Source organism: Corvus kubaryi, unplaced genomic scaffold (genome assembly GCF_017639235.1).
Source record: "Corvus kubaryi isolate FWS band 111438036 unplaced genomic scaffold, C.kubaryi_AGA036_p1.0 45310, whole genome shotgun sequence".
Classification (NCBI taxonomy): Eukaryota; Metazoa; Chordata; class Aves; order Passeriformes; family Corvidae; genus Corvus; species Corvus kubaryi.
In genome coordinates, this window is record NW_024581282.1 from 1 (window position 1) to 12,115 (window position 12,115).

General features: G+C 45.6%; 1 protein-coding gene across 2 annotated transcripts; it reads left to right on the forward strand.

Annotated features, from left to right (window-relative positions):
- Window positions 1-7: 7 nt before the first annotated feature.
- On the forward strand, window positions 8-8,519 carry LOC121672231 (COUP transcription factor 1). 2 transcript variants are annotated; one of them, XM_042044813.1, is made up of 3 exons: window positions 8-1,167; window positions 2,025-2,552; window positions 7,385-8,519. In XM_042044813.1, the coding sequence occupies exons 1-3, from the start codon at window positions 1,155-1,157 to the stop codon at window positions 7,663-7,665; spliced, it is 822 nt and encodes a 273-aa protein (XP_041900747.1). In that variant the 5' UTR covers window positions 8-1,154; the 3' UTR covers window positions 7,666-8,519. The 2 variants fall into 2 exon arrangements, with proteins under 2 accessions (XP_041900747.1, XP_041900746.1); XM_042044812.1 differs by lacking the exon at window positions 8-1,167 and having other exon boundaries at window positions 1,851-2,552.
- The last annotated feature ends 3,596 nt before the right edge of the window (window positions 8,520-12,115 follow it).

Here is a 12,115-nt window from a genome sequence, read left to right on the forward strand (position 1 = left end):
GACATTTCTTTCTTTCTTTTTTCCTTCTTTCCTTCTTTTTTTTTTTTTGTTAGCATGCTGCTCATTTTATTTCTTTATCAAACTCCACCCTCTCCTTAAAGTCTTCATACAAATCTCGATTTATAACCTCTTTACCGCTTCTTCTCATTTTAGCAGCATCCGCAGCCTGCATCTGGCAGCGGGATCCCCACCATTTCCAACTGCTCTGCTATTTTTTTTTCTCCTCCTTTCCAAAAGTTGCTGTGGTTTTCCTTGCGCTCATACTCATTCTCGTGTAGGGAGATTCCCTGCCCTCCTTTCTCCTAGAAACGTGTCTTCTCGGTTTAAAATTTACCCTGTGACCATCGTTAAAGATGTTCTAAAGATGTCACATCAGCGAAATAGTTGATTTTGCGGGATCAGGGGTTTTAAAACTTTATTTTATATGCCGCAAGAAAAGGAATTAAGCTGCTCCAGATCTGAAAGAGCTCACAAACATGACGGCTTCATTGGTAGCTGCAGGGGCTGTTGGTAGGCACCTGGGAGAGTGGAGGCAAGCAAAAAAAAAAAATTTAAATGGAAGGAGGATAAAAAAATGAACAAAAAGTGAGAAATGTGCTCGCAGCTAAATGAAAAATATCTGCCAGGTTTACAAGTAGATTGAAGAGGGAGAGGTAGGCTGGAGGGCAGCAGGACAGAGGTCTGGCCCGGGTGGCGAGGAGGGCTCGTTGGGGAAGAAAAGAGAAAGTTGAGAAAAATGTGGGACGCCAGAAACATGAGTGGTTGCGTGTGCGGGTCTGTGCCAGCAAGCGTGTGCGGTTGTGCGGGTGTGTGTCTGTGTGTGCAGGGTACAAGCCTGAGTAGCCGTATCTTCCCCTGAAGTTACATTTGTTTACATGGCAAGCGGCTGCAAACGCTGGCACTGATGGAGTAAAACACACGCACACACTAAAAAAAAAAAAAAAAAAAAAACCACCAAAAAAAAAACAACCAACAACTTTGGTCAGCTTTCAGGACTCGAGGCATGCTTACGCTCTGTGTGGAGATGGTTAATGAATCCAGTGTTTTTGCAGTTGCAAGCTTGTGCATTCACTGTGCAACGCTGACTGCAGGCTTTTGCAGTGGCAACAGCTCACCAAAGATATTAATTACACCGTCCCCTTTTTTTTCCACGAATGTTTGGCTATTGTAAGTTCGGACAATTTTGTTTTATTTCCCTCTTCCCGTTGATAATATTTAACCTTTCTCTTCCTTTTAGCAGGGAAAACTTTGCTGGGCGGGGGAGGGGGGATTCTATGGAAAGCTGGTTCTGTGTAATAAAGTTAGCAGTGGGGAGCTGGAGGGCTGCGACCTGTTCCAGCTTGAAGGGTAACGACAAGGTATTTTTGAAGATATGGACGCATTTGTTTTTATGGATTATTTTATTTAATATTTTATTTTTAAAAGCGACATGTCAGTTTACTTGTAAATCTCAGTGCTGTCAGGGCAATTAGCTGGGATTCACAACAGAGCTTGGCTATATTTTTTACAGTTGGCTGTGATTTTTAACTCCACTTTCTCACCACCCGGAGGATTTCTTTGATTTTTTTTTTTTTTTTTTTTTTTTTTTTTTTTACGTGTGGGGCTTTCTTTTGTTACGAGAGAGGAGGGGGGAAGAGAGGGTTGTGTGCGGATTTGTCTTGTTTGCCTTGGCTTTTTTTTTTTTTTTTCCTTTCTTTTTAATCTGTTTATTTTGTGAAGCCTGTCTGCATTGTGGTCGGGGGTGGGGGGGTGGAACGCGCTTGGCTGCCGCTGGGCTGAGGCTGCCTGAGCAGGGGTCGGGGCCGATGCAGGGGCCGGGCGGGGGGCGCAACGCAGGTCGGCGGCAGCTGCCCGGCTCCGCATGCCTCTGTCTGTCCGTGCCTGTGCGTGTGCCGGGGGCGAGGCGGCGGCGGGGAGGGGAAGAAGCCCGGCATTGTCTCCGGCTGTCTGGCAGCGGCGCCGCGGCGATGCCTGCGAGACTCCTGGATGCACATTTCCTCTCCTTCTCTCCTTCTTTTTGTCAGCGGTTCAGCGAGGAAGAATGCCTCCCACCCAACCCAACCCCGGCCAGTACGCCCTGACCAACGGCGACCCTCTGAACGGGCACTGCTATCTCTCGGGATACATCTCCCTCCTGCTGCGGGCCGAGCCCTACCCCACCTCCCGCTACGGCAGCCAGTGCATGCAGCCCAACAACATCATGGGCATCGAGAACATCTGTGAGCTGGCCGCCCGTCTGCTCTTCAGCGCCGTCGAGTGGGCCCGCAATATTCCCTTCTTCCCCGACCTGCAGATCACCGACCAGGTGGCCTTGCTGCGGCTCACCTGGAGCGAGCTCTTCGTCCTCAATGCTGCCCAGTGCTCCATGCCCCTCCATGTGGCCCCACTCCTGGCCGCCGCCGGCCTCCACGCCTCCCCCATGTCGGCCGACCGCGTTGTAGCCTTCATGGACCACATCCGCATCTTCCAGGAACAGGTGGAGAAGCTGAAGGCGCTGCACGTCGATTCGGCTGAGTACAGCTGCCTGAAAGCCATCGTCCTCTTCACCTCAGGTGAGGGGACGGGTTGGGGATGTGAGACGTCTGGAAAAAAAAAAAAATCAAAAACCCCCCAAACCACCAGTGGGAAAATTAGGAAAAATATTTCAATAGAATTATTTTTAAAGGAAGGGGACTGGAGGCCGAGAAAGCATAGTGCCTGATGAGGGTACACTCCGGTCCAGGGATCAACCTCTCCCTCATTGCCACTGATACTGGCTCTTTAACACACAGCCCCTTCAAAAAAATAATACTAAAACCCAAAATCAAATTAAGTGTAGGCAGTGGAAACATGCATGTTAACAATTTTTCCCTGTGATAGATGGTTTGAATTAACTAGCAGGAAAGTTGCATTAGCATTTCCTCTGAAGTGCTCTGGTCATAGCCTATAAGAATATAATATGTATACTATTATTGTAACCTGCAAGGGAGAATTTATAAACATCAAGGGGAACTATGTGAAGGAAATATATGAAATGCAAACAGGGCAAGGTAAGAGCCTGGGCAGTGTAATTTTTAAATTATTATTCTAATTATCATCATGATGTGGCTAACTGCCACCTTTCCTTCTTGTTTTTCTTTTTTCTTTTTCATTTTTATATCCCCTCTCCCCATCCCGTAGCTCCTCTCTTGTATGAGTTTCTCCCCTCTTTTCCTGATTAGCAATAACTAAATGGTTCCAATAAATGTGACTTAAAACCAGGCCAAGGCAAAATTAAAAGCATTCCTGAACAAAGATGGCAAATCGTTCAAAGGCCTTGTTTAACATTGAGGAGTTTATAATCCATCAATATTTGTTGCCTTTCAAGCACGAAAGATAGTATTTACATTGTATTAAAATGACTCCTAAATTTGCACTATATTGTAATATAGCAAATGTAGTATTAATATCGATTTGAACATCAGATAATTTATTTAGACAGGAGTACCTAATTTGTATGCAGGGTGGTCGGAGACATGTACTGTGACTGCCCCCTTTTACTTCCAGTGCAAATGCAGTCTCGCAGCATTGGAGGGAATATTTCTTTGCAAAGGATAATGTGCAAATCTTAAAACAAATGGAAGATTTACTGAATAGCCAACTCGACATTTTAATGTATTTTATCATAATAAGTCTTCTTGATGGAAACATGTTTTTCAAGAGTGACAAAGAGACCTGCCTGCATTTATCAGGGTGATTTAACTCCATAGCCTGCCTGCAGACTCCCAGACTTTCCCATTCATTTCAGGGAGCTCATCAATACACAGGGACAGTAGAGGAGAAGCTTTTTTTTTCCCCAGACCCAACTTGGAGAGATCCTTCCCAAGCAGAGCTTGGAAAATGTCTAGCCTGTGCCTCAGCCCTTCCATACGCCAAAGGCCCTGTGAAGGAGGCTCCTCCTGACGGGAATATGGTTGAGGGAATATTTTATTTCTTCTTCTTTCTCTTCTCTCCCTGTTCCCTTCAATCTTCACCTTTACTTCCAAAACAATTGATCTTGGCTAGAAAAAGGGTAAGTGGCTTTAGAGGAGCCCTTCACTTACATATAATAAAAACAAATGTAATAACATTTGTGAGGGGAGAAGCCCCTTCCCACAGTGGAGAGGAGAGTGAAGGAGGGGAAAAATAATATTATTTCAGAGCAGAATCACACGGGACATCTCAGAAAATGGAAATACTGCTGTCAGGAGTAATCTACTATCCCTTACCCCCATCTGCACATTTCCACTTTTCACTAAACTTGTTTTTATTGCATATTCAGAGGGGAATTCATGGGAAGCCTTCTCAAAGTCATCCAACTTTTAAACAAACTTTAAATGATAGAAAAGACATTTTTAGACATATTGTCCAAACTCCTTCACTGAGGACTAAGTATTTAAAACTGACATGGATTTCTCCTGTTGTGGTTTTTACATTCGGGCTCCAGAGAGCATGTATTCAATCTGTAAAATTCTGGACACCATCCAAAAGCTGGTTAGTAACCCAAACCCAGCTCCTTTCTTGCCTCTTTTCCCCTTCTCTCCCGTACCCTCCTCCTCGCCTTCATCTCCTTTGCCCCTGCCAAACTTTAGCATTATTAATTCCTACATCTACCTTTTCATCATCATAAATAATTGTTTCCGGGAAGAGACAGAGACAGATAACATAAATCAAATAAATCTATTTTCAGTGCAATAAGAACTTTTGATTTCTAGTTAGATGCCAGCTGATTACATCTATATTTTGTGAACACTAAACTCTTCTGAACATGTAACATGAAATACACTGCCGCCACTACAGAGGGGAAGGCTGGAGTGTGTTGAACAGTAATGGTTATTTATTTACATAATTTCTTTTTCATACACTGCAAGAAGAAATATAGAGCTTTCCCTTATTGACACAGTGTCATATAAAAAAGCAAGGCACACAGAGGATTTTCACATTAGCCCACTTCCTGAGATGGAATAATAATTCACCTTCAGTAAACATAGATTGCAGTATTTCTCCCATGCATTACACCTCTTCGGGCTGCATAATCTAATCTAGCTGTGGATCCCTTAATTATTATTATTTTTAATCTCATTCTGAAAGGAGAATTAAGCCTTCCCACTCCCACCGAAGGCTGAGGAAGAAAACCCAAGCAGAGGCATATGCCAGACCATTTGAAATAATTGAAGCCCAATACATACTATCGGCACAAGAAAATTCTGCGTTTTTGGAGGTCTAAGACAAAACCCATGGCCAATTTTTCAAACACACACATACACACCAGGCTGATGCCCTTTTAGAGAGCAAGTTCCCCATCCGCATTGTCCAGTGACCTGCACTTATAGGTGCACTTATCGTAAATGCCTGATAAATATTTTACTAACCTTAAGGGTATGACATATGGGGCATAAAGAAAAAAGCCCTGCCATGGTGTCAGTAAGACCCTTTCATATTGCATTGTTTGGAAGTTGAATAGGATCCTAATGCATAATGGGCAGATAATGCATGTAAAATAGCAAGATATATGTAAATATGGAATGTGATTTGTGGCAATCAACATATGAACAGGTCTGTGGTTTTGATATGTATTGCAAACAAGAACAGGCCCCAGCTTTTGATAGATATATATGTTGCAACCTGGTGCTTTAGATGTTGCAAAATATCATTGCATTAAAGGTACAGTATGGATTAGCAGAGCAGCCTGGCTCAGATAATTGTGTGTCTGAGGAATGCCAAGTCCGCAGCTCAGGTCAAAGGTTCTCCTTCTCAGAAGTTAGTAAATTATGGCTTGTTTTATTTGTATTTTTGCTCGAGGCCATAATACTGTAGATAGAGGTGTTCAGAAATCTTTGTAAAGTCAGTTCTTAATAAGGGAAGACTTAAGCTTCAGAAATGCCGGTGCAACAGATTTTATTTTATTTTATTTTCAGCTTTGAATAATTTGTTAATTTGTTGTGTCTTTCTAGCATCGCAACTCTACATTCACATTTTTGCAATGTCTTTTTGGGGCCCATTAACTAATTCATATATGGATCTATATATTAGCAAAGTCTGGCTTCGATCTGTTAAACTGCACCTCTACCTGACCGCCTTGCTCTGGTCTTGATGGCTGGGGTATTTCTGTTTTGTTGGTTGGTTTTTGGTTGGGTTTTTTGGTTGCTGTTTTGGTTTGGTGTTTCTAATATCTGTTATTAATCTTTGAAACAATGTGGATGGTTTCAACCATCTGGGCATACCCACCACTTTTCCATGACTGTAGTTTCCTGAGTGAGTCCCTCCACAAGCAGCTGGTGCACAATTATCCTCTGGTTTGGGTTTTGTGTTCTCAGAGATAGGATATGTGCTTATATGTGTCTCTGTGTGTGCAAACGCACAGATGCATCTCTACCTCTCTGCTTGTATCTATATACACAGAATAACATGTATAGATATAAATACCTGGATGTGAAGGGTTTCTGCTCTCAGACTAGTACACCTTTTCCCAGGTCAGGTAGTTCTGCAAGGTGCAAGGCGTATGTGACAGTTTGGGTGCAGGAAGGACCTATAAGGAAAGAGTCTTTCTGGCTTCGTTTAGGCAAGGCTTAGCCGCTGCAGGTCTCCCCAGCTTTGTGTCTGAAAGCTACAGACGCCTGCTGAGCGCGAGCTAGGACTAACCTAGCCGTTCTCCACCGGATTTATCATACAACCCACAAAGACGTGGCAAATTTGCTGTCGCTGGCAGCGAGGCAGGAGCAGAGGAGACTCCCTTGCCCCACGGGATCCCCCAGCCGGCTCCCTGCCAGCCGCTGCAGGTCCCAGTCGCTGCCTCTGTGTGATGTGCAGCCATGTCAACAAACTCCTTGTGTCTCACTCTGCTTGTGCGCGGCTCTGCTTATCATCATATTATTGTCGTTATTAATTATTGTTATTATTTTCCCCAATACCTTATTTTTCCTCCTCTTGGCGTTATTTAAGGGGGCTGGTCCAGGTTTCCAGCATCTCGGTGATGGGCTCCCTGGAGCAGAAACCACGCTCGACAGCGCGGAGTGTCGGTGGGGGGGATGTGGAAAGGAAGTGTGGGGGGTGGTGTGTTTGTGTATGTGATTGGGACGAGCGGGGTGGTGGCACCCCGTCGCATCCTGGGTGAAAATACCCACGGTGGTGACGACGCACAGCAAGGGCGCGTTATTTATTTGGCAGTGGTGCGCGGGATGGGGTGGGATGGGATGGGGGGTGCGCTTTTGGGCTGCCCCCCATCCTCGCGGCGCTTCCCCATGTGGTTCCCAGCCACTAACCATCTCCCCCCCCGCTTCCTCCTCCTCCTCCTCCTCCTCCTCCTCCTCCTCCACCTCCTCCCTCCACTCTCCCCCCGCCTGCCGCCGTTCTGCGGCTGCCTCCGCGGGCGCGGTGCGGTGGGCAGACGCCTGCGGCCTGTCGGATGCTGCGCACATCGAGAGCCTCCAGGAGAAGTCGCAGTGCGCGCTAGAGGAGTACGTGCGGAGCCAGTACCCCAACCAGCCCAGCCGCTTCGGGAAGCTGCTGCTGCGGCTGCCCTCCCTGCGCACCGTCTCCTCTTCCGTCATCGAGCAGCTCTTCTTCGTCCGCTTGGTAGGTAAAACCCCCATCGAAACCCTCATCAGGGATATGCTACTGTCGGGGAGCAGCTTCAACTGGCCTTACATGTCCATCCAGTGCTCCTAGAGCCCATCCCGCACCCCCGGCAGAGAGGCGGCGGAGCGGCGGAGAAGGGAACGCTCGCACAGAGGGGCAGTCGGGGTGCGGGGGGGGGCCCGGGAGGTGGACACTGAACAAAAGAAAGGGCGAGTGGGAGCAGAGATGTGGCCGTGGAGGGGAGAAGGACGGACCTGTCGTCCGTGGAGGTTGTGGTGTTTCGCCTTTTTTTTTTTTTTTTTGGCCTATTTTGGTTTTTTTTTTCTTTCGGAGAGGAGGAAAAAAGAAATAAATAATATTAATAAAAGAGACAAAAAAAAAAAAAAGAGTATTGAGGGGATATTAATCACACCTGAAGGGGATACTGGATCTTCCAGGATTTATTGTGGACTGTTGTTGATATATGATGTACAGTAAACCAACAAAACAAAAAAGCATTGAAACTGAACTGAACCTTGTGTAGAATGAAAAAAAAACAACCCAAAACCAAGCAAACAACAACAAAATTTCCATGCGCAAACACTTACCATGAACATTGTTACTCATTTTGTAATATATTAGTCTTTATTTTCATTTTTGGTAAAAGTTAAAACATCATATGCGCATAAAGGAAAAAAAGGAGAATTAGGGGAAAATAACATTTTCCAAATAATTATAAAAGAATTGTCCTGTGTCTATGTATCTATATCTGTTTTGTATTTTTTTCTGGTTCCAAACCAGGTTTCCTGTGATTCTATACTAATAATTTTTGATATAACCCTTTGCTTCTTATAATGAGTGCGATATATGTTGTCAAAGCTGTTCTTCAAGAATTAAAATTGAAGTGAGAATTTAAAAAAAAATAAAAGAATTTAGCAAAAAACCCCCAACTTATCACCCCACAACCCATGAGTCTTGTTGCTTGAAATATGCCAACAACTCACCAAAAAAAAAAATTAAAAACCATAAACAATAACAACAAACATCTCCCTACATTTTTAACTCCTTTACTGGTGCTAAAAAGGAGAACTTAAAAGATACTTGTGAGGGGAAAATATAAGTTACGTAAACTATGGGATGCTCCAGAACGGACTTGACTGTGTAAGCTTAGGGCTGAGCTGTCAAGGCCTAAAAAGAGGGAGCAGGAGTCGCAGTGTGATGCCTTAGGTGACCTCACCTCACTGGGGCTGCACCACAGACCTTCCATCAAGGCTGATGGGCCTATCAGGCTGGCCTACCCCTTTTTGAAACCCCTTTTCCCATCACCTGTTTTTTCTGCTGAGTTCACACCTTGATTTTTGCTCTCAGATACCGTGGGCATGGATTGAAGTCACCATATGCCACCATCTCTACCCGTGCAGCAGGAGGCATTCTCTAGCCATGGGTTCTGTTTGTCCCCAGGCATGAAGGCTTTTGGCTTCTGGGGGCTTGGGGTGGGGTTGAGGGTTTTTTGGTTTTATCTTCTCTTACATACCAAGGGCTTGCAGACCCCAATATGTGCTCCAGTGTGCATGCCTTGTGCTTTCTGTCAGCCAGAACAGACCTCTTGCTTTTTTTCCCAACTCCAGTTGCTGTGTGTGGAGGGTATTCCCACTCCATTAATATAGAAATCCTACTGCATGCTAGCTCATTGGGTGGTGAGCTAGTGCATTTCATGTATGCTTATGTGCCATGGCCTTGCAAAAAACACAGGCTGTGACATCCCACACCACAGCCCACCCACTTCCAGGGCCTGAGCTCTGTGCCAAAACCCCCTCTTCATTTCAGCTTGTCTTTTTTTCCCCCAGAAAATTAAAAATCGTTTTTATAACAGAGCTCCTTTGAAGGTAAAGGCTTCTAGCTGGTGGTGCAGATCTCTGTAACAGCTTTCAGTGCATTAATGTTTTATAGGATCTGAGACAGAGCTGTAAGAACACATACTACCAAGGGAGCTCTTTCTTAATGTATTAATAAAGCTGGATCTTTAAAAATAACATTGTCCCCCTCACACAGACACCTCCTGTGCCCTCCAAACAAGCTTGGATGAGGCAGACTTTTCAGTTTGTGAAGACATGGGCAGTGTTTTCCTTTTAATTTGCTGTCCTCCATACCCTCCCCTCTCTCCTTCTGTCTCTCTCTCAGTTTCTCCCACCCATTTTTTTCATTCTTTCTTTCCTTTTTCCTCCCCCTTTTTTTCTTTCTTTAACAAGATTCCTCAACTCGCTTGGGGTATTTAATATTCTAGGCGCAGCAGACCTTAGGTGAGAGCAGCTCTATACAGTAGACAGTTATAGCTGGATAATCAACATTGCGGGCAAATCCTCTATGGGGGTATCACCCCATTCAGGATGGAGAAACGGTCTATATTCATAGGTGCTGGGAGTGGGGGGCTTGGATAATTCCAGACCTGAGCACACAAGAACAGGAATTTGGGAGTTACACAGACAGACAGACATCCCCCCTTTTGTCACTCACTTGGACACTGCATGAGTGAGAGCTTTGTTCCTGTCCCTTCCCCGGGGCCTTCCCTGGAGAGAGGGGGTCCAGCAGCCGCTCCGGGCTCTCAACATGGAGCGAGCAGGAATGCTCAGACATGGGAGGTGCTGAAAGGATTTTCAGCACTGCTTTTTGGTGGGATGGGCGTTTGGGGACCCGGATGAATCAGTAGTTAAAAACACAAACAAAAATACATACATACAAAAAAACCCCACAAAAAAACAACAAAAAAAACCCCACCCCAAAACAAAAACAAAACCAAACCAAACCAAACAAACAAAAAAACACCAAACCCCAAACCCAACAAACCGAAACCTACCAAAACAAGCAAACAAACCAATCCCCCAAAACAAAAAATAAACAACAAAAACAAACTAACAAAAGAAAAACCAACCCCCCTCCAAAAAGAAACAAAAAAAATGGGGATATTGGAAGAGAAAAACAGGTCTTGGTTTCTTCCAATGAGATGTAAATAAATTCATTACAGTGTTATCCCACTGATGAAAACAAATAAACTTTTTCGTAGGTATTTTTCAATAATTTTCATATTTATGAATAATAATAACCCACGGATTGCCAAGAAACTTGCAGGTGTAGAGGAGGTGTACGAGATGCACTTATTTCCATGTATGTGCCTAGAAAGAAGTGTTTCAATCCCTTATTAAACTTTGCTTATAAGACGGTATCGTGTTCTGAAGTGTTAACTACCCAGTCTGCTTTGTGTCAGTGGATGTTTTCTTTTGCCACGCTGCAGCCTCTCGGGCATTCATATGGCAGCTAAAAATACTGTATCATCGCGTCATCGAGTGCTATTTGCTGAAAAAAAAAAAAAAATTAATATGTGAATGTGGAGAGGGGCTGGGGTCCCTCAGTGAGCTTCTGCTGACTTATTCGTAACATATAATATACTGCTTTAAAACAAACCCCATCTACATTTCTTTTGCCTTGTTGTTGCCAGGGGCCCGGGCGCTGTCCCTGGAGGCTCCTCGGTCCCCCAGGCTCCTCAGGAGGCGGGGTCGGCAGGGAGTTCCCCTGCATCCCTGCATCCTACCGCGCAGGGCTCCGCGGCCCCTCCATACTCACAAGCAGCTGCTGCAGCACGTCAAAGGCTGGGGTGGGGGTTGGAGGGGAGGAAGCAGGGTGTCGGTGGGATTTGGGAGAGGGGCGACCCTCCCAACCCAGCCTCGCGCAGGGGACCTGCTCCGGGCAACGCAGATACAAAGCCCCCCTTCCCACTCCTCTTAGCACCTCGCTAACTAGCTTGCCTCCTCCCACCGCCCAATTAGGCCTTTTCTATACATCTAATCGAATAAATATTTGGAAATGCTGCTAAGTGGTAGGTTGAACCCAAGCTGAGGAGGAGGGGGTCTTGCCGGCTGTGGCAGGGGCAGCGCCGAGGAGAGGGTCGTTTGTGTGTGCGCGACTGTGTGTGCGCAACTTCCTCCGGCTGTCCGTGAACGCCAGGGGCTGCGGCTTCCCCTTTCCCGGGGTTTCTCGACACGCCCTTGCCCCCGGGGGGCACCGTTTGGGTGGCTCGGCTTCCATCCACCCCCTTCATCTGCAGGAGGAGGGTGATGAGCCCACTCAAGGGGTGGGGATAAAGGATAATCCCCCCTTTCCCCGTATCCCTAGAAATAAGGTGGAACTGGGGAAGGAGCGTGGAGATGGGACTCCATCACAAGTGACCTGTCTCATCGCCACCAATAAAATCGACGGATCAAGATGCAAAAGACTTTTTTCCTGCTGAGGTAAATGGAGGGTCTCGCAAGAAAAGTCTGGCTCGGTGTCACTGCAAGTGGCAGCAGAAGTAATACAAGAACAGGTGGATTCTATGTGGGTTCACTCGCAGGAGGCTGGTTGGTTATCTACACAAAGAGAGAAATGTCTTTTATCTGACAAAAAGGGCTGAATAGGACCTCCGGTGTTGCTGGTGGCTTTTTTGGCTCTCTCTCTTTTTTTTTTTTTTTTTTTTTTTTTTTTTTTTAGGCGAGTATGTTTGCTTGGTTTTTTGGTTTGGTTTGGTTTT

Bases quoted from the DNA above. Each gene is read 5' to 3' on its own strand.
- LOC121672231 (XM_042044812.1), top strand. From the start codon at position 1,862: ATGCCTCTGTCTGTCCGTGCCTGTGCGTGTGCCGGGGGCGAGGCGGCG. The intron at 2,553-7,384 runs GTGAGGGGACGG...TGCGGTGGGCAG, and splicing joins CATCGTCCTCTTCACCTCAG to ACGCCTGCGGCCTGTCGGAT.